General features: G+C 46.0%; 2 protein-coding genes across 2 annotated transcripts; one reads left to right on the top strand and one right to left on the bottom strand.

Moving 5' to 3' along the window:
- Positions 1–5,139: 5,139 nt before the first annotated feature.
- On the bottom strand, positions 5,140–10,330 carry LOC148897250 (uncharacterized). Its single transcript, XM_088999210.1, has 6 exons — positions 10,172–10,330; positions 9,921–9,998; positions 8,163–8,525; positions 7,061–7,300; positions 5,509–5,608; positions 5,140–5,418 (listed from the first exon to the last, which is right to left on the bottom strand). Exons 2-6 carry the CDS (start codon positions 9,988–9,990, stop codon positions 5,358–5,360), a joined length of 834 nt encoding a protein of 277 aa, XP_088855336.1. The 5' UTR covers positions 9,991–9,998; positions 10,172–10,330; the 3' UTR covers positions 5,140–5,357.
- LOC148897249 (uncharacterized) lies at positions 7,197–22,589 on the top strand. Its single transcript, XM_088999209.1, has 9 exons — positions 7,197–7,323; positions 14,799–14,904; positions 15,047–15,107; positions 17,367–17,702; positions 18,240–18,503; positions 18,982–19,269; positions 20,470–20,583; positions 20,756–20,817; positions 20,909–22,589. Exons 2-9 carry the CDS (start codon positions 14,863–14,865, stop codon positions 22,256–22,258), a joined length of 2,517 nt encoding a protein of 838 aa, XP_088855335.1. The 5' UTR covers positions 7,197–7,323; positions 14,799–14,862; the 3' UTR covers positions 22,259–22,589.
- Positions 22,590–22,666: the final 77 nt, after the last annotated feature.

Raw genomic sequence — 22,666 nt, 5'->3', positions numbered from 1 at the left:
GGACATTTTTTGTTTTTGTTGTTGTTGTCGTTTGTTTGGTGTGCAAAGTGCAGTTTGGACCACATTTTACTTGAAGGATTTATACACGTGCGTTGTTTTGGGTTTCCCGATAAACAAGTTAGTGATACCTCAGTTTACAAACTTAATTGCTTCTCAGAAAGTGTGTGTAAGGCAAAAAGTTTGTCTGCCAAACATTTATTTCCCATAGGAAACCATTAAAATAAGAATAATCCGTTCCCAGGTCCCCATAAAACATCATTTTCGACTAAATAAGCCTTGAAACTACACAAACTGCAGTGATACCTCATCTTATGAACTTAATTGGTTCCCAGAAAGTGTGTGTAAGGCAAAAAGTGTGTCTTCCAAACATTAATTTCCCAATAGAAACCCTTAAAATGAGAATTATCCGTTCCCAGATCCCCATAAAACGTCATTTTCTACTAGAAAAGCCTTAAATCTACACAAAATAGATGTTATTTTATGTATAATTATTGTGCTATTGTATTGAAATTAAAGAAATAAACTGTACTGTATAATCAAGCCGTTTTATTGACCTTTGTGATGGTCGTTAATGTAGTTGCCTCTTGATGATATCCGAGTGAAGTTGCCGTGCTTTCTCTGCTATAATACCCTCACTCACACTGTCGCCTGCTAGCTGCTTTCCGTTCATCCAAATCAACAGACGTTTTTCAACCTCTTCTATTGCCTGAGACCGTTGCTTAGACAACACGGAAACACACTTAGCCACACGTAGCAATGGTCGACTTAGCATACTTACTACTTAGCACCTCGTCTGTGTTTTTTAATGATCTCCTTCTTTTGCTCGACCCTAATTTTCTGTTGTGTCCTCTTCGGCTTAACGCTAGCCTGCGGTAGGGTCTTTTTCGGTCCCATAATAGCAAAAGTACTCCACTCGATATCACACCACGTCTGCACTCAAAGGAAGGCGGTGACGAAAACTAGTCCGCCAGTCACCATGGCAACATGTGGTTGGGTTAGTCCCCCGAAAACTAGTTGGTATGCCAAATTATATTCTCGCAAATGTCATGTTCGTAAAGCGAAAAGTTCGTAAACTGAAGCGTTCGTAAGCTGAGGTATGACTGTACATATCTGTCAGTGGAGACTGCCCTTTTTTTGCGCAGCTGGATGCTCGGAAGCTTTTGTTGTGACCCGCAACAAAGTTAACTGCACTAAAAAAAATTGTTTAGCTTTGTGAAACGCGGGCATGGTGCTACTCCAAGACATTGGAGAAACGGAAGCTGTACTGAAACCGAAGACAAGCTGGATAGGTGTTGAAAATCCAAAATGAGCCCCCAAGCCCCTTAATGACCGTGTTGGGTGTCACCACTAATTGGGACGGGCATTAGCCAAACGGGGTTTTTCACGAATTGAGAAATGGTGCTTGCGGTAACGCCTTCTCAGAGTATGACTGAGCTAACATGGCGGACGGGGGGCGGAGTCTAGTTGTGGTTGTCGGTCCTTGGTGATTGCGTGGTAGACGAGTTCTTGGGGGAATTTCCCCTTAGTTACCGAGTAGCTACGAGTAACTAGCTATCTAGGTCACCATCTGGCTAGTTGGATAGATATATAGAGAGATATCTTATCTTTCATAGCTAGCTTATATCGCTAGCTAGCTTATCTCAAGAGCTAGATGGATAGTTAGTGAGATAGCTAGTTAGCAAGATAAACTAGCTATGCTAGATAAATTATCTGGTTAGTTGCAGAGTATCTAGGTATCTATCTAGCTAGATAGCTCTATGTCTAGCTAGCCATTTTGCTAGTTAGATATCTTATCTTGAGAGCTAGCTTATCTCGCATAGCTAGCTTATCTTGGATAGCTAGTTTATCTCGCATATGCGACATAAGCTAGCTATGCGAGACGGCTTATCTCACTATCAAGCTAGCGAGATGGCTTATCTCGCATAGGTAGCTTATCTCGCTAGCGAGACAGTTTATCGAGCTAGTTAGCGAGACAGCTTATCGAGCTAGCGAGCTAGTTAGCGAGACAACTTATCGAGCTAGTTAGCGAGCCAGCTTATCTCGCTAGCAAGCTAGTTAGCGAGACAGCTTATCGAGCTAGCGAGCTAGTCAGCGAGACAGCTTTTTTCGCTCGCGAGCTAGAGAGACAGCTTATCTCCATAGCTAGATAGTTAGCGAGACAGCGTAGCTCGCTAGCTAGCGGCCCTGGTATATACATAATTAAAAATCAAAAGTATATTTGTTGATTGGAAAGATGTAATGCACGCCAATTATTTTTGCTAACAGAGTTTAAAAAAAATCTAAATATTCTTCATCACAAATATGTTATAGTGATAAAACAAGAGAACTTTATCCTGATGATTATTGTTGCAATAGACTTTTTTTCACTGTAAACGGCAAGAAAGGTTATCTGGCTAGCTAGCGCCGATCTAGCTAGCTTGCTATCTATTGGCTATATAGCTAGCTAGATAGGCGCTAGCCGCCATTGCCATTCCAAATCCCGACGTTTCTGAGCTAACTAAAAAAGCTCTCACGTCCCTTTAAAGTGAAACGGTTTCAAGTGAGGCTCCGCCTAGCAAGTGCCTTTCCCCGCCCCCTCTGCCATCTTTCTTCTTCTCCACCGAGATTCGTGTCTCGTTTCCTGCATTTTGGTCCTTTGTACCAATGTTAGCCGTAGCATTTCAGTTAGCATCTTGAAGACAAGCGAGACCAGTATTTAACGGTTCTTGGGGACTGGGCACCCAATTTTGGGGATTCTAGGGGGGTCAGCGAGCCAGTAGGGTGTCCATTGTAAGGATTTTTGAACTAGGTTGGGATTATTTTTTATTTTTTTTTTTAGGAGAGTTCTCTGAAACGCTGCACCTCACTTACCTTGTTATGCTGCATCATGTTCCACGTCGATATTAAGAGAATTGCAAAGTGCTTCTGATATTTTATGCCTGACATTATTTTACAGTCCAATTACGTAACTGTCCAAACAAAGTCGCAACTGACTTTATTGTATTTTTGCTTTTGAGCCATCTTTTACTTTTTGTGTGTATCTATCTAGCTAAGTTCAGCTAGGTATCTAGTTAGCTGTCTATCTAGCTAGCCATTAATCTGGCTAGCTTATCTTGCTAACTAGCTAGTTAGTACGACAGTTTATATTGCTAGCTATCTTTCTAGCTAGCTAACGATATGGCATATCTCTCTAACTAGCTAGCGAGAGCTTATCGCACTAGCTAGTTAGAAAGATAGCTTATCTCGCTAGCAGGATAGCTTATCTCTCTAGTTAGTGGGATGGCTTATCTTGCTAACTAGCTAGTTAGGAAGATAGTTTATCTCGATAGCTCTCTTATCTCACTAGCAGGATGGCTTATCTTGCTAACTAGCTAGTTAGGAAGATAGTTTATCTCGATAGCTCTCTTATCTCACTAGCAGGATAGCTTATCTCGCTAGCAGGATAGCTAGATAGTTAGCAAGATATCATATCTTGCTCGCTAGCTTATCTCGCTAACTAGATAGTTAGCAAAATAGTGTATCTCGCTAGCTATAGACACACACATATGTAAGAAGCCTATATATGTGGAGTATTTGATGGCGTATTTATTGCTTTGTTTTTTTGTTTGTGTTTAGCGCTTTAGTCTCATATGCAAACGGCCTGATTTTTATTTTTTGCTTTTCTGATCCTCATCGGCGCGCAATTTCCTCCTAATTTAGCCTCCAAATCGAAGTCGAGGATTTTGGTTTACATCTGCCACGTCAATTCCATTGGCTGCTTTACACTACATACTTTCAACAAAAAAAAAAAGGTGCGTTGGTTCGGGTGAGACTGAGAATAAAAAAAAAAAACGCCTTAATGATGTCGTCAGCCTGCGTACTTGAAAGCCATCGTACGTTTTGTCTCTTGTCGTCCCAAAAACCACTAAAAAGGCCACGCTCATATCTCTGTTGGAGAGTTTTCCTCCTCAGCGTGCTTTTACTGTCCCCGTTTGATGACATCACCGACGACAAAATCATCATTCCACTGCTGAAGTTGAACCAAATATTGCGAAAGAGATTAAGACCTTTTGATTGCTCGTCCGTGGCCAAGGAAACATTTCAGTTGAGACCTTGTTTTTTCGTGGTCTCAAAGTGGCAAATGTTTGGGTACGTCACACCCGCGCGACGCCGCTTGTCACTTCTTCCTTCAGGTTGTTTGCTTCGCTTCGGTTTGTTTGTTTGACTCATACTTGCAATAAAATGCTTTGCTTTAACTTGTAGTGATGTGTCATTCGCAAACGAGCCGGATCTCTGAAGTGACCGTAGAGAGCCGGCTCCTCACAAAGAGCCGCCTTTTTTTTTTGTCCTCTATTTCCCGCCCCAGGTCTTTGGTTAAAGCTGCACGTGATTGGTTGATATCCGTTGTAGAGGAAGGAGGGGAGAATTACAGACACGTGCAACAGTGAGGGGAAGGAGGGGTTAGGGTAGACAGATGGACAAATGTTATTACATTATGCTGTTATTACTATTTAATTATGATATTTTTTACTAGTTGGTATGATAGCATTATTAATATGAAAAGCAAATGAGTGACAGCTGATCATCAGACCAGAGGAACCACAGGGAAAGTCAAAGTTAGCACTCACTAACTCTGTGCACAATAATTCGCAATAATGCATTCATGTTGTTCTTTTCACTCCTCAATTTTATGTTTTCACGTTGATTCAAAATTCAAAATGTGTTAAGGGTTTTTTTTTATTCAGTAAATTGGTTTAAAAGTTAAAAAAAAAGTGAAATGAAAAAAATCAGGCCTATTTCTAGACATCATACACGTGTGACGCGTTCGCCCTCTAGTGGTCCGAACAAGAATCATCCCTGACATTTCAACGAATTTGAATTTGATCTCACACTACGGTTTGTTTTCAAACTTTAGAGGCGTCATTTTAGTGGCTTCTTGGTAAATCCTCTCCATAGCTATCAAAGTATACGTTTCCGCCGTATTTTAAACGTTTTTGTTATCATTTCAAAGAAAGTACGGCGTACAACCACTTTTTTTTGAATTGTCAACCGAGCTGCTGTTGGTGACGTAACCTTGGACAAATCTGGTTGGTATAATCGCCAAAATTGTCCCCGAATTTGTGGACATTGAATGGGGACAATGTGGACACTTTTCTCTCAATGTATCGTGACAAAAAGACATCGAAGAATATAATTTTATTTTTAAGTATGTCAACGTTTCATTTTTCGTGTCTTGTTTCTGGTTTCTCGGCGGGTTTGGCTTTGGCGAACCCAAGTAACTCGTAAGGGTCGATGTCAAGTGTTGGCCAGCAGGTGGCGGTGTTGAGCTGGACGAGTCGCTAACTTGACGTTCTTCCTAGTCACTTCCGGACATCCGGGTCGTCCGCTCGTGGCCCCTTTTAAATGTTGTCGTCCACGTGTTCTCGCAGCCTGTCCCCTCTGTGCCTGTTCCGGTGCCGCCTGGGAAGGCAAAGAAAACGAAAGAGTCAAGCAGGTACGCGCAAAAACGGCCATGCTTGGTATCTTCAGGCCTCCTCGTAGTGTGCGTACCTCCAAAGTAGGAATGCCAGGCCTCCTCCCAAGATCTGCAGCACCACTAGACAAACGATAGCCACCGTCGAGCCGCTAATGCCGCTTGGCTCACATGGTGCTACGTGGGGGGGGGGGCAGAAAAAAATGAAATAATAATAATACTTTTCATTTCTAAGCGCCTTTCAAAACTCTCAAGGACACTTTACAGTCACAGGATATTTTTTCTGCGTGAGCAGTGGCAGCCACAGGCATTCACCCAACCCTAAAGTAACAAAGTTAAAAGAATAATAATAACAAATAATATGTGACGGTGGATAAAATCAGATTTAGCACATTTCTATCTTGTATTTTGTAAAAATAAGAAGTTCCTCAGCAGTTACTAATAGATAGCTAGCTAGATCGATAGCTGATAGCTAGCTAGATCGATAGCTAATAGCTAGCTAGAAAGGTAGCCAGCTAAATATCTAGCTAGATAGCTCAAGTATGGACCGAAAAAGACCCCACCACAGGCTAGTGTTAAGCGAAAGAGGATACAAAAGAAAAACTGAAATGAAATTGAAATGATGAATGAAAAGCAGCTAGCAGGGGATAGTGTGAACGAGGGTATTATCGTCGAGAAAGCACGGTAACTTGACTCAGATACAGTGATACCTTGGCTTACGAACTTAATTGGTTCCCAGACAGAGTGTGTAAGGCGAAAAGCGTGTATCCCAAACATTAATTTCCCATAGGAAACCATTAAAATGATAATAATCCGTTCCCAGGTCCCCATAAAACATAATTTTCTAATTTTCTATGCCTTAAAACTACACAAAATATACCTCATTTTATGTATAATAAATGTGCTATGGTATTCTAATTAAATAAATAAATTGTACTGTATAATTAAGTGGTTTTATTAACCTTTGTGATGGTCGTTGATGGCTTGATGGAGTGGAGTGGCCGCTTTCATCAGCATTAAACACGTGATGAGGAACGTAGCCTTCTTCTTTCGCCATCTTGAGGAATGATCCCTTGGAGGCTTCGGCTACCGAATGACACTATGAATCCCTGTACGACACTTAAAGTTCTTGAAGCATCCGTGGCTAGCCTTGAAATCATCAATGGATGACGAACTTCCAGGTTGCCTCTTGACGATATCCGAGTGAAGTTGCCGTGCTTTCTCTGCGATCATTTTACCTAGTTCCTCATCAATCGTGTTCTGTTTAGCTGGGTCGATAGATTTTTGCATCAAGTTTGTGCGGGTTATTTGTGGAGCCTGATTGATGGGATATTTTCACCTTGCAGTCTACACTCTGTCTTTGAACTATCTACGTGTCTCTTTAATGTTTAAACCACCTCCCCTCACTGCTGCGTTCTTGACCAATCACGTGGCTTTAACCGACGACTGGGGGCGGGGAATAGAGGACCAAAACAGTCGGCTGCCATTTTCTTGTTAGGAGACTCACTTAAAATGGACATGGCTACTTAGAAGGAAGGGTGAGACCAAACAAGGATGGTACGGAAGGAAGGAAGCGGGGGCGGGGGTTCAGGGGTCAAAGTGCGTATTAACTCTTTAATGTCTACATACCGGCCGTGTAGGTGGCGGCGCTGTAACCCAACTTGTTGCTCACCACGCAGGTGAAGTGTCCGCAAATGGGCACTTTGGTGACCAGCAGGGTGGCGCCGTCGGCGGAGACGCGGCCGACGGCGCGAGTGACGGCGTCGCGTTCGTGCAGCCAGCTGAACTGAGGTTGCGTCCCCCACGCCTCGCCGCACACCAGCGACGAATGCGACACGTTGATGCTCACCGTCACGTGGTGCACCGCCTCTGCCCGCAAAAAGGTCAAAAAGGTCAGGAGATATAGTTTGGGAAATGCTTTGAAGTCATTGATTGGCGGACGGTGTGCAAAATTTATGTGTCCGCGCCAGTGCCAGGGCTTTTGTCATTGTCACTCAAATTCCACGACCCGCAGAATATAGACTTTTAAGACTACATAAGCGTTCACTCAACCTGCAATAACTCAAATAGATAGAAAGCTAGCTAGCTAATGGATAGCTGATAAATAGCTAATAGATAGCTAGATAGACAGCTAACAGCCAGCCTAATAGATAGCCAGATACCCAACGGCTAGCCAGCCTAAAAGATAGCCAGCTAGCCATCTAGACAGCTAATAGCTAGCCAGCTAGATAGCCAGATAGCTAATAGCTAATAGCTAATATATAGCTAATAGCTAATAGGTAGCTAATAGCTAATGTATAGCTAATATCTAGCTAATAGATAGCTGCTCTCTGTCTAGCTAATAGATAATAGCTAAAAGATAGCCAATAGCTATCTAGCTAGCTGCATTGAATAAATAGCTAATAGCTAGCTAGCTATTAGCTAGCTATTAGCTATCTATTCAATGCAGCGCTAGAAACCTTAGACGCTTATCTTTCATCACCAAAAAAACTTAATTGCTAAATGTGAGTCTAGAGTTATCTGAGCTTGAAATGGAGGCGGATGTACAAAAAAAATAATGCAATATTGGTTTCTATCGCGCTTTAGCAACAGCTGAAGCTGGAACAAAGCACTAACATGGAAAAAAGGGAAATGCTACCTCCTCATGGAAGGGAAAAAACATAGCCAGAGGTCTGACCAGCTCTTTATCAGCACCCGAGCAAGAAAAATCAAAATCAGGACTGGCGCTCACCGTATTCCCTGACGATGACGCGCGCCGTACTGGATTCCCCCGCCTTTCCCGCGACGCTGACCACGTAGACGCCCGCGTCGGCTTTAGCGTACGGGCTAACGTGCAGGACGCTGAGCCGCTCGTCCACGCTAGCTTTCACGTTGGGACGGGCGGAGGCGCAGCGGCCCCCCACGGAGCAGGTGGCTAGCGCGACTCGCCCGCCGGGGGTCCCGCTTTCGGGCTCCCGCTCCCAGGTGACGCCCGTTAGCTCGTCCGGGGAGCCATATTGGATGTGGCCGCGGAGGACCAGGGCGCCGCCCGGGATGACGTAAACGGGCTCCTCGTTGGCCATGTGCACCGACACGCACGACACCCTGTTGGGAACTGCGGACCGCAACAAACCATAAAGCGCAAGTAATACAGCAACCTGTTTTATTTGTATTTATTTGTTTAACTCATTCACTGCTGGATGGACAAAGAATGTGTCCACTCCAGTGCCAGGGTTTTTGTCATTGTCATTGGAATTCCAGGACCCACAGAATATTGACTTTTAGGACCACATCAACATTCAATTTGGCGTAAAAAAAAAAAAAAAACTTGGACTGTCTTCTTTCATCAGAAAAAAGAGTTAATTCCTAAGTTATATGGGTCTGGAGTTATCTGAGCTTGAAATGGGGCGGATGTACACAGTACAATGTTGATATAGTGCTTAAACAATAGCTGAAGCTGGAACAAAGCACTAACATGGACAAAAGGGAAATGCTGCTACTTGTGGAAGGGAAAAAACATTGCTTGAGGTCTGGCCAGCGCTTTATCAGCACCCAAGCAGGAAAAAAACCTGAATTAATTTGGTAATGGCGCTCTTTGTCATATTTTCCCGAATAAATTTGTAAATGGCATTGAATGAGTTAATTACAGAACCCAGAAAATTAACTCATTCACTGCCATTCCCATTTTTTTTTTAGTTTATGGGTGCCAATAAAGCGCTGGCCAGACCTCTGGCAATGTTTTTCACTTCCACGATGGGGCAGCATTTGCCTTTTGTCCATGTTAGCGCTTTGTTTCAGCTTCAACTGTTGTTAAAGCGCTATATAAATCACTATCTACTGTATTCTGTACAGCCACCCCCATTTCAATCTCATATAACTCCAGCCTCATATCATTTAGAAATTAACTTAAGAGGTACAACTTGCATTCACTCATTCACTGCCATTCCCGAATTTATTCGGGAATTAAAAATATGACGTCGAGCGCCATTGTTCAGTTTTGGTTTTTCCCATTTGGGTGCCGATAAAGCGCTGGCCACAGCCTCTGGCAATGTTTTTTTCCCCTTCCACGGTGGGGCAGAATTTCCCTTTTTTCCCCGTTAGCACTTTGTTAGCTTCAGCTGTTGTTAAAGTGCTATATCAATCAACACATGAATTGCATTGTATTTTGGACAGCCGGCCCCATTTCAAGCTCATATAACTCCAGACCAATATCATTTAGAAATTTACTCTTTTTTTTTCCCCGATGAAAACCAATGTATATGTATTGCATTGTACTTTGGACAACCGCCCTCATTTCAAGCTCAGATAACTGCACACCCATTTCATTTAGGAATGAACTATTTATTTGTGATGGAACACAATGGCTCCTGGAATGTGAGTGACGATGACAAAAACCCTGGCGCCGGACCGGACACATTTTCGCGCGTCATCTGCCAGTCGCTGAGTTAATGGCGCTTCTGATCGGGTGTTCGGAAGCCAACACGAGCCGAGCAAGTCACGCGTCACTTACACGGTAGCAGTAGTAGCAGTAGCGTTAGCGCGGTGGCAGCTCTCCAACACAGGAAGTCCAGCGGAGCCATGGCGCCGTCTGATGTTGAACGCACACAAATCAACGTAAGCCGTCTTGTACTGTCATCGGAATCAAACCCTGACACGCCCCTTTTAACGCCTTTAGCATCGCGTCTTAGCGCCCATTGATGTCCAACGCGTTAACGTCAATGAGGTTTTTGGAGGTTCGGAATCGCCTCCAAACGGACCCACCTTGCCGAAACGTGGCCTCCCGTTGTCCGACGGCCAGACGTCAAAGAGCTCCACGCATCGGCACCAAACGTCGCGCGGTGAAAAAGTCAGCGCGTCGCTATGCGCGGACGGACCGAGCCGGTCGGGCGTCGCCTTGTTGCCGGGACGTTTTGGACTCCGCCTCCCTTTCCTGTTCCATTGCAAGCTTCCTCACCCCCCCCCCCCCCCCTCCAAAACCGCCCTATTGTGACGGCACATCGAAGGGTCAACCGGGTCATCCAGCCATGAGGGGAAATCCCCCACGGTCAAACTTTTTTTCCAAAGTTCGTCCAACTTGTCGATCAGAATCCCAAGTATCATTTGAAGGCGATCAATCAGCTGCCTTTAGTGTTTGCTTTTGTAAACGACTTTGGGTCGGGCGACGGCTTGCTTGCGGTTCAAAGTCCGCGTCGAGGCAAAAATTCCACACGCTGCGTCATCCGAAATGAAGGGCCTTGACATTTTCTCACACGTGGAAAAAATGTCAGGTCGAGTGCTCAAAGCCAAGCAGACTTGAAATGGATTGATTGATTGATTGATTAGTTATTGAACCGACGGAAAATTAACTCATTGACCTCAAAAATGCGGTCACTCCAGTGCCAGGGTTTTTGTCATTGTCACTCAAATTGCAGGACCCGCACAATACTGAGGGAGTGAGAGAGAGAGAGAGATCATTCCTAAGTTATGTAGGTCTAGAGTTTTCTGAGCTTGAAATGGGGGCAGTTGTCCATAATACAAGGCAATACATCCATATTGGTTGATCTAGTGCTTGAACAACAAAGCGCTAACATGGAAAAATGGGAAATGCCGCCCCCTTTGCGGAAAAGAAAAAAAACATTACCAGAGGCCATGGCCAGCGCTTTATCGGCACCCAAGCATGAAAACCCAAAACCCAAACCGATTCTGGAATGGCGCTCTGCGTCCTATTTTCAATTCCTATTTTAAATCCGTGAATGTCAGTGTCAAGGACTTAAGTGGATGTCTCGTTTGCATATTGACATCCTTTTCCCCAAAAATCATCCGTAACAGAATCACTTTCGGGATACCGGAAGCCCGATTGCCGATTTGTTTCAAGCTGTGTGACGCCATATCGCGACATTCCGAGGAAGGGAAACCGCTGACAATGAGCGGCTCGGAACTCATCGAATAAATACATCGATATATATATATATATATATATATATATATATATATATATATATATATATATATATATATATATATATATATATATATATATATGTGTGTTTTTTTTTAAAGCCGCTACGTGCGCTCGCTTGGTTTTCCTTCCCGAGCGAAAACAATTCATATTGTGTCGCTTTGTGAAATGCAGCTGGGAAAGACAAACAAAAAGGTTTGTTCCCGTCTTCCCAAACGGATCCTTTGGGAATTTTGTGCCAAAATGCCAGGATGTGATTTTCCTTCCTGGTAAGGGAGCGGCGGCCATCACGACATCACTTATTGACGACTTCTTTACATTGAGAGGGAATTTCTAAGTCAGTCACATGGTTTCCATATATTGACATTCATTATTTTTCTGTATCAATATTCAAATCGAGCAGTTTTGTTCACTTTACAGTTTCAGGATATTTTTTTTCTGTGGGTGAGCAGCGACAGCCACACGCGCCAACGTTCACTTAACCCGGAAGTAACTCAAATAGAATAGTGAAACAAATAGATAGAAAGCTAGCTAGCTAAGAGCTAGCCAGCAGGATAGCTATCTTGATGATATCCGAGTGAAGTTGCCCTGCTTTCATGGCGATAATACCCTCACTCACACTGTCCCCTGCTAGCTGCTTTTCGTGAATCCAAATCAACAGAAGTTTTTCAACCGCTTCGATTGCCTGAGACCGTTGCTTCGACAACACAGAAACATCCTTAGCCACACGTAGCAATGGTCGACTTAGCGTACTGATAATGGGACGCTAAGTCACACAAACCAGAGTATAAGGCGCACCCCCAATGAAGGGTGTATTTTCAAACGCTTTCCATATATATAAGGCGCACATTCAATAAATGAAAAAAAGGTTTCCAATAAATACTGTCGATAAATACATATCTGAAAGCTAGCTAGTTTTCTATACGAGTTCCTTAGCTATCTATTAGCTGTCTATTAGCTAGCTTTCCATCTGAGTTACTTCCGGAATGAGTGAAGGCCTAGCTAGCTATCTGTTCGCTATCTATTAGCTGGGTAGCTTTCTATTCGAGTTACTTCTGGGTTGAGTGAAGGCTGGCGAGTGTGGCTGCAGCTGCTCACCCACAGAAAAACTGTAAAGTGACCTTGAGAGTTTTGAAAGGCGCTTAGAAATGAAATGGATTATTATTATTATTATTACAAACGCACCACAAATATTGGTGTTTTTTTCGATGATCTCCTTTTGTGTCCTCTTCGGCTTAACACTAGCCTGCGGTGGGGTCTTTTTAGATCCCATAATAGCAAAAGTACTCCACTCGATAACAAACCATGTCTGCACTCAAAGAAAGGTGGTGACAAAAACTAACTTATTGTTGTCTCAATATTTACTCGGTGATAACTCCGTGCTAGCTTGGTGCTAGCTCGGTGCGGGCTTGATGCTATCCCAGTGCTAGCTCGGGTCTCGTTTGTATGCCAAGATTATATTCGCGCAAATGTAATGTTCGTAAGACGAAAAGTTTGTTCGCTAAAGCGTTCGTAAGCCAAGCTATCACTGTATTTATTTAGTTTTTTAGTTGCTGCCTTTACGGCAGCTCCTCTATTTTGTTTTTCTACGTCTTCCTTTCCTTTCCTCTTCCTTTCGTCACTTTGCTGCTGCGAAATGTTAATTTCTGCATGTTAATTGGGGCCGGCTGTTCTCTTAAAGGGCCGGCGCCTTAAAGCGAGGAGCCGCTCAGTAATTACCTTTTGGGAAGGTTGCCTATAACTGGAAAATGGGTGGGGGAGGGGGTAAAACAACAAAAAAAAAGCAAATAAGACAGCGCTGTACCTGCGCAGCGCATCCCATCCATGTCGTCCGTGTTTATCATGAAATCAAGGCGATGCGTTGAAGTGCAGCGGGGAAAGCGAAGCGAAAAACACGGCCAAACCAGTCTGGCTGCCTTTTTTAATAATTGAACAGCTTTTTCCTTTTGACCTTGCTGCTCTCCGCAAAAAGCGTTTGGAAAGAAGGCGATTAAGAGTCGACGCTGCCTACGGTGCAGCTTTGCGCCAGACAAATTGTTTGGTCGCTCAATTACCCCCCGCAACGCATATATGGCTCCGATGTGAATGTTTTGAAAAAGAAGAAGAAATCCTGACAAATCCCGCATCTGATCAAAAGTGCTCGTCAATCAATAAACGCTGATGGGTCAACAAAAGGACAAAAAAAGCATTGATTGGGCTCTTTGGGATGTATCCGCAGATGTTTTTTCAATAAGCGTCGTGATTAATGGAAAAATAAATGCCTTATGCCTCATCGATGTTTTACATTTTCCGCAGTCGTTGTTCAAAATGGCCGTGTGGCATCGTCATACGGGGGGAAAAAAATACTGTATTTAACTCATTCACTGCCAGATATGCGCAAAAATGTGTCCGCCCCAAGTGCCAGGGTTTTTGTCATTGTAACTTGAATTCCAGGACGCACTGAATACAGGTAACATCTGAGTTACAATCGGGTTCAGTTGCGACAAAACGGTCGTAAGTCGAAATCCATTCAAAATGGCCGACGTGACGTTTGCACGACAGGATCGTATACGATGCCAGTCTGTTGTTTTTAAGCAACGGTTTCTATTGAATACCATTACATAATAATAACAATAAAAAAATAAGAATTTTCATTTATAAGCGCCTTTCAAAACTCTCAAGGTCACTTTACAGTCACAGGATAGGTTTTTCTGCGGGTGAGCAGCGACAGCATTCACTCAACCCGGAAGTAACTCAAATAGATAGAAAGCTAGCTACCAGCTGGTTAGATAGATAGCTATATAACTAATAGCTAGCTATTAGCTATCCAGCTGTATAATTATTAGCCAGCTAGCTAGCGATGTAATTAATAGCCAGCTAGCTAGATAGCTCTATAATTAATCGCTCGCTAGCTAGTTAGCCAGCCGGCGAGATAGCTAGTAGATAGCAAATAGGTAGCAAATAGGTTTATATAGCGCTTTAACAACAGCTGAAGCTGGAACAAAGCACTAACATGGACAAAAAGGCAAATGCTGACCCCTTGTGGAGGGGGAAAAAACATTGCCAGAGGTCTGGCCAGCGCTATATCGGCACTCAAGCAAGAAAAAAACAAAACCGGAACTAATTCCGGAATGGCGCTCTACGTCATATTTTCAATTCCTGAATACATTTGTGAATGGTAGTGAATGAGTTAATATCATTTCGAAACATTTTCAAAAATGCCCTTCAACAAAATGAATCCCGTGAGATCACGTGCCTCCCGTAGTGCTAAGCTAGTAGCATTAAACATTTGAAGCGTTCGCGTTGACAAGAGGATCATTTGACGGAAATGCGTTTCGTTTCAATGCACGCCGTTGGCCTGTGACGAGAGGGTTGCCCCTCTCAAGATGGCCGCCAAGTAAGCGCATTACCTGAGCGGCTCCGCGGTTTAGGGCGAGCGTCCCTTGAAGTGAACAGGTGTATCGTTGACAGGTGGGAGGGGCGAAAACCCCGGAAGTTGACATCACGATCCCAACATCTCGAAACTCAGCATGATATGAATCACGTCCCAAAATGCTCAGGAACCGAACGTGCGCCGGTAAGTTCATCATGAATGTATTGCCCCCACTATGGAGCTGTTTGTTTTAGGAGCATATAGGCGGAAGTGAGAAACTTTCAGTATTAATTCCATTTGGGATGCATCATTTTTTCGCCGATGAAAAAGTCCACTTTGTCCACAGGGCGTCCTGATTGGCGACATGAGACTACTTGTGGCCTACTTGGTGGGGCTTTCACTGGCAGGTAAAAACGTCTTTTTTTTGGCTTTTCCCTGGAAGATAAAAATAAAAGCTCGATACTGTCTTTTTGCTCAAGCTTTCAAAAAGAGCCCTGAAATGGTCTGTGGGGCGGTGACGTGGGAAGAAAACAAAACAATCTGCGAAAGTTGACTTTCCTTTCATTTGTTTTCCTCCTCAACTGGCGCAACTGCATTCCGGTCGTGACGCCTTCACAGCCCCGTTTCACCCTCGTAAATTATAATGTTCACGTATTGAGATAGTGCTTGTTGATAAATTTGAACTGCATTTAAATATTTGAAATATTTACTATTCATTACTGAGCGGCCTTATTGGTCTACTGTAATTAGGCGTGATAAATGTTATTATAAAGCCGAGCGATATCTGCTGTTACTGATTGAAACGCGCTACCGTGAACCCAACGTCATGGCGACCGATTGCCAAAATAAACCGAACTTGAATAATAATTATCATCATCATCATCATCATAATAACACTAATACTAATACTAATACTAATACTAGTACTGATACTAATACTACCACGACTACTAACACTAATACTACTAACACTAATAATAATAATAAATTTCATGTCTAAGTGCTTTTCAAAACTCTCACGGTCACTTTACAGTCACAGGATAAGTTTTTTTTTTTTCTGTGGGTGAGCAGTGGAAGCCACACGCGCCACTGCACGCGCCACTGCTCAACACTCAACCCGGAATAATATAACTCAAATAGATAGGAAGCCAGCTAGATAGCTAATAGCTAGCTATCCAGATGTTTTTTTTTTTTGAGGAATTCAAAATGAAATGTTAACGTAGTAAATAAATGTCCACGCGAATCAATACAACAACAACAACAAAAATGTGCAAAAGAGACTTGCTTATTTAAATCAAATGTCGTTAATTGGTGCGAGTTGTTTATTTTAAGGAGAGGCTTCACTTAGCCGATTAGCATTTGTATAATGTTGTTATGACATGTTTGTAAATTGCCTTCTGGATTGTTTTTTTTTTTGTACTCAATTTCGGAAACACGCCTATATTAGCTCTGCGGCATTCATTTTTGGTGACATTTAGTAACAAATATGCCCCCTCCCACCCTTAATGCGCTATATAAATCAATATGTATGTAATGTATTTTATAATAATAATAATAATACATTTTGTCTGTGTAAGATGTCAGTCGTACGGGAGTGGTCCATCGATGAAAAGGTGCCGTTGCTCTCGCATGGGGAGGAAAAAAAACACCCAGCAAAACATGAAACAAAATGTCCGCCACGTGTCCGCGTTGCGGCAAGCAGACCCTTTTGAAATGGAGGCTTCGGCAATTTGAAATTACATTTTAATTTTCTGCCCGTCCACGCATGAGAAATCATCATTCACGTCATAATCTCTGACATTCTCATTTAATTGGATGGTCATTTTTTTCCCCCGCTGGCTTATTGAAAATTGATTTGGCAAAATGGTTGAAGGCCCAATCGCGCTTCTTTCAAATCATAAATAATGGACAGTTATTAACCTGCTCGATGAAAACAGGAAGTAAATTGTCTTCTTTGTTTTCACACACATTCACTCGTCCGTGGACGTTGTGGGGACTTGCTTGTGCTCGTCAGACAATTCGGTCGCCATAATTGCAGCGCTCGTTAATTTTGTTTCCGTTCATCTCATCATGGACGCAAAAAATAAATCCATTACAGGGTACAAAAAAACAAATACAGTGGTACCTCGGCTTACAAACTTAATTGCTTCCCAGAAAGTGTGTTTAAGGTGAAAAGTTAGTCTGCCAAACATTTATTTCCCATAAGAAACCATTAAAATGAGAATAATCCGTTCCCAGGTCCCCATAAAACATCATTTTCTACCAAATAAGCCTTAAAACTACACAAAATATACCTTATATCTAACTCGATGCTAACTCGGTGCTAGCTTGGTGCGATCTTTGTGCTTGCTCTGTGCTAGCCAGGTGCTAACTCGGTGCATGCTTATTGTCGGCTCGATATTTACTTGATGATAACTCAATGCTAGCTTGGTGCGAGGTTGGTGCGAGCTTGATGCTATCCCGGTGCTAGCTCAGATTTCGTTTGATGCTATTCCTATATTAGTTGGCGCTGTTCTACCGCGTGGTTTGGTGTTCATCCGCCGAAAACTAGTCGGCCACGGTGGCTGGCCGACTAGTTTTCTGTGTGGTTTGATAATGCCGCCGGCGTTTCATTTTGTCCAAAACCAACAACAAAGCGACTCTCCACCATCTTTTTTTTCATGCAGTCCTGATACGGGCGCAGGACCAGATCCAAATCCAATTCGAGAGTGACCCGGTCCTGGTACTTAGCGGTAGCGAGATCCAGTTCACGGTGCTGACGGCGGCGGACGTGCTGACCATGACGTGGCTGTACGAGGGCGTGACGCTGGGCCTGTTCGCCGGCGGCTCCGCCCAAATCAACGACGTGGCCCAGTTCCGCGGCCGCCTGGAAATCACGGCCACGCAACTTCGCATCGCCGGCGCCCGGCTGGGGGACGCCGGCTCGTACACGGTGGAGGTGGTCCCGCTCGCCTCCACGGGGCTGACGCCAAACTCCAGATCGGTCCCACTCAGGGTTTTTGGTAAGAGCCGACTAAAACCAAAAATAAAACCATTACAGTCAAATCTGGGTTTTCGAACGTCTTGGTTCTCGGCCAATTCGGTTATCAACCAAAAATTTTGTTTTCGTTATGCTTCGGTTTACAACCGAAAATGGGCTCTCGAACAAACTGATTCACCTGAATGCACCTTACGCTTTTTTATATGTCACTTTCTCGTTTAGCGTCTCATTGTGATTGACGCATGTTATTGAATAAAATAATAAATAATAATACCATTTGTCTTTGTTTTTTAGTAAGAAGCGGTGTTTGGCTGAGATCCCCGAAATTGCTCTAAAATAGTTAAAACACACTTAAAAAAAGTTGTTTTGTAGACTTGAACCGATTATTATTTTTTACATTGATTACAATGGGAAGTGCTGTTTCGGTTTTTGAACAAATCAGTTTTCCAACTGGTTTCTAGAACGGATTATGGTTGAAAACCCAAATTGGACTGTAAATTGCTACCCGCACACATCCAAATGGACGCTTAATGGATGCTCTCCGGCGTTTGTGGATTAGACGGCGTGTCCGGCGTGGCGCTGTCCGTGCCGTCGGTGGCGACGGAAGGCGGGAACATCTCGCTGACGTGCACCTCGGGCGGCAGCGAGCTCACCTTCCAGTGGGGGAAGGACGGGACGGCCGTCGCAGAAGACGGCAGGATCGCCATCGCCGGCGGTTCCTTGGTCATCAACCCGGGTCGCCGCGGCGACGCCGGGGATTACACCTGCACCGTTAGCAACCCCGTCAGCGCCCTCGCCGCCACGAGGAGTCTCACCGTCTTCTGTGGGTTTTTAACACTTGATTTTAATCATAATAACAATACATTTTATTTCTAAGCGCCTTTTGACACTCTCAAGTTCACTTTACAGTCACGGGATAAGTTTTTTCTGTGGGTGAGCAGCGGCAGCCACACGCGCCAGCGTTCACTCAACCCGGAATAGTTTAAAAAGATAGAAAGCTAGCTAGCTATCGAATAGATAGCTAATAGATAGATAGATAGCATATAGATAGCTGGCTAGCTAGCTATTAGCTAGGTAATCGCCAATATCTATCTAGCTTTCTGAATATCTGGCTTGCTATCTAGCTGGCTATTAGCTATCTAATAGATAGCTAAGAAAAACTTATCCTGTGACTGTTAAGTGACCTTGAGAGTTTTGAAAGGTGCTTAGAAATGAAATGGATTCTGATTATTAATTTTCCGATCCATCGCAAAAACGGGTTCTTCTTTTTGTTGACATGTTATTTTCAAAACAACCAACAGATGGACCCGACACGCCGGTCCTGACCAAGGACGCCCCGAAAGACTGCGTGGGCAGCGCCGACGTTTTGGCGGGTCAGACCTTGCGTCTCAACTGCCTGTCGGACTCGCTGCCTCCCGCCCTCTTCACGTGGCGGCGCGACGGCGAGCCGGTGGCGTCGGCGCAACCCGACAGCGGCGCCCTCAGCGTACCGACGTCGTCCACGGACAACAGCGGCAGCTACTCGTGCACCGCCCGCAACGCCGTCACGGGCGGAGAGTCGGAGCGGGCCACCGACGTGTCTGTGGAAAGTGAGTTCTGAGCTAGTTTGACCTCTAGGGGGGGAGTAAGAACGATTTTTTTTGCTAGCTGAATGCTAGCGTGATGCTAGCTCGGTGAATAGCTTGTTGCTTGCGCGGTACTAGCTTGGTGCTAGCTTTTTTGTTTGCTCAATACAAACTTGGTGATAACTCAGTTGCTAGCTTGGTGCGAGCTCGTTTTAGCTTGATGCTAGCTCTGTGCTAACTTGGTGCTAGTTTAGTTCTAGCTGTGTGCTAGCTTGTTACCAGCGTGGTGCAAGTTCGGTGCTATTTCAATGCTTCGTTGGTGCAAGCTTGATTCTAGTTTGGTGCAAGCTTGATGATAGCTTGGTGCTAGCTCGATAATAGCTCGATACTAGCTTGTTGCTAGCTTTGTGCTACCTTGGTGTGAGCTTTTTGCTAGCTTGATGTTAGCTCGTTGCTAGTAGTGTGCTAGCCCTGTGCTAGCTTGGTGGTAGTTTAGTTCACTCAAGATTATAGGCACCAAAGAATCAAAGAATCGTGCTAGCGTGATGCTAGCACGGTGAATAGCTTGTTGCTAGCATGGTGCAAGTTCGGTGCTATTTCAGTGTTACGCTGGTGCAAGCTCGATGCTAGCTTGGTCCTAGTTTGGTGCAAGCCTTATGATAGCTTGGTGCTAGTGTGATACTAGCTTAGTGCTAGCTTTGTGCTTGGTCCGTGCTGGGGAGGTGCAAACTCTGTGCGAGATCCGTGCTAGCTTGTTGTCCCGTACTAACTCGGTGCTAGCTTGTTGCTCGATTGGTGCTACTTCCATGCTAGCTCGATGATAGATTGGTGCTAACGACGTGCTGGGTCGATGCTATCTCAGTGCTAGATTTTGGTTAGCTTTGTGCTTGCTCAGTGCTAGCTCGGTGCTAACTCAGCGCTAGCTTGTTGGTCGCTCAATACAAACTTTGTGCTAGCTTGGTGCTAGCTCCGTGCTAACTTGATGCTATCCCAGTGCTAGCTCGGTCTAGGTCTGTGCTAGTAATGTACTAGCTGTGTGCTAACTCAGTGCTAGCTTGGTGCTAGTCTGTGCTGGCTGTGCGCTAGTATGGTGCTAGTTTGGTGCTAGTTCAGGGTTACCTTGGTTATAGCATGATGCTAGCTCAATGCTAGCTTGGTGCTAGCCCGGTTCTCGCTCAGGCCCGGCAGCGATTTGACTTTTGTTTTTCCTTCTTTGTATTTCAGACACTTGCTTGGACGTCGGGGAGGTGGTGGGCATCGTGATCGGCAGCTTTCTTCTTCTGCTCATCGTGGTGCTTCTCATCGTCCTGCTGGTGTGTCTCGTGCGACGGAGACGCTGTGAGGACATTTTGCATTTGTTTCTCAGTCGGAGGAGAAGATTGCTCTCTGGAATCGAGAGCAACCGACTCAAGATGCTAAACGCCCTCATTGTGTGACTCTCGCTATGACTGCTAGCGCTAGCGCTAGCGCTCCATTCTCGAAGTAATCGTTTGCGCTTGTGTTTTTACAGGGCGACAAAGACGTGGAGAAGCCTTCTGGATCCAGAAGAACCACGCAAATCCCCAAGCGCAAGTAAGCTAACGGTGTCGCGATTAGCAAAGGATGTTAGCACGCGTGTCGGAACCTAAACTTCCACCCTCGTTTTTGTCCCGCCGCTACGTAGCTTGCGGATCCCCGCGCGAACCTCGACAGGGAGCCGACCCGAGGTCCCGACCCCCCCGTTTTTGGATCTGGCCCGCAAGGGGTCCACGCCACTTGGCGTCAAAGTCCACCCGACCGCCAGGCGCTGCAGCTGAATAATTTACGGCAAAACGTTCCGGCGTCGGAAGCCCTCGTCCAGGCGACGCGCGACGCGACCGCCTATCCACCGAACGGCGTCGACAACCCGACTTTCGCGCAGGGCGACGGGCGGCCGACCGATTCGAGCATCGTCATCCGCACCGGCGCCGGTCAACCGGCGGGGGTCCGGTTGAGCCTGACGCAAGGTTCTCGGCGGAACGCGCAGATGCCCGCCATTCACGTCAACCTGAACGCCTTCCCGCAGCAGCCGGAAGCCGCTCGGATCGCCCCTCGAGAAACGGAGCTGGGGGGTTCGGTTCCCAGAATGCAAAGCGGGCCGGGGATCCGAGATCCGGACGCGACTGGACGCTTGCCCCCCTACGCCGCTCAGCGCCATGCCAAGACGCAGACGTACCAACAGGAAGTCGACGCCTCATCCTCCCGTCGCCGGATGCCCTGGGATCTCCCGAGAGGGACGCCGGCGTACCCCAGGGGGGCCACTCGGGGCGGACCCACCTCAGGAACCACAGAGGACACTGACCGGTCGCCAGGACATAATCCTTTTCGGGAATCGAGGAGTCGCCCGGCTGACTTTGGGGACTCGCGCACTCTGAGGGTGCCGCGGCTCGAGCCCGCCACCACCGGGCGCTCGCCCAGGAGCCCCCCCGCGCAGAGAGGGCGAGGCGGACAAGACCCGGGGGTCCGGACCGCTTCCAGTCAGGAAACCGCACGGAGCAGCAACCCTTTCGTAAACCCCGAGGTCGCTTTGAGACCAACGAACCCGTTCACCCCGGATAACCGGGCTCTGGCCGACCCCAACCACCTCCCCCAAGTGCAGGCAACCCGGGTGGGTCAAACCCCGGGCGATCTCCGACCTGGCCAAGCGGTTCCAGTCCTGGACCAACGCCAACCGAGCGCTCTTACCCAAGCGGCGCTCCGGTCCCACACCGAGAGCGCCCGGGTCTTCCGGAACCGGAGGCAACAGACCCGGGCGGCCCTGCTCCACCCGGAATCCCGGAGTCGGGCGACTTCGGCGCCCGCCGGGCCGCGACCGCCGACCCCTCCGTCCGTCATCCCGCTCAGTCGCTTCCGGAGTCTTCCCAGGATCCGCGGCAATCGCACGTCCAAGCCGCGGCAACGGCCCGCCAAAGCGGGCGCGCTCAACCACACCGGGCGTCCCCGTCACGGGCGAGTCGCCCGTGACGCCCACGCACAGCGTCAGACTCGGCGATGAGCGACGACGCTCGTCCGGGTGCGCTCGGCCTCGACTTCCGAAGAACTTTTGCAAGACTCCGGGCCAATCCTGGACTGGCAAGATGGCCGCCTGAATGGACAATGCACGTTTGTTTTGTCGCCGCAACGTTTGTCAATGAAGACGATTGGCCTCGGCGAAGCGCACGATTGGTCGCCCGCTGATGAATGAAAGGCTTTCAAAAATGTGATTCCAAAGTCGTCACGTGTTGCCATCCGACCGTCCTTCAGTCGCAGTCTGCGTTCGGCCTCCGTTTCCACACCCGAGCGCACATCGTCTCCTTGAATGAAATAAAACAAACGTATGAACTTTATGGCGCTGCCTCGACTCCATCTTGTGACCCGGAATTTACAGCTTTACGACTGAAAGGGACGTTTGCTAGGAAAGGAA

The sequence above is a fragment of the Hippocampus bargibanti genome, linkage group LG06, assembly GCF_051943395.1.
Source record: "Hippocampus bargibanti isolate YZ-2025 linkage group LG06, ASM5194339v1, whole genome shotgun sequence".
Taxonomy (NCBI): Eukaryota; Metazoa; Chordata; class Actinopteri; order Syngnathiformes; family Syngnathidae; genus Hippocampus; species Hippocampus bargibanti.
This window is presented reverse-complemented; position numbering and strand designations above follow the sequence as displayed.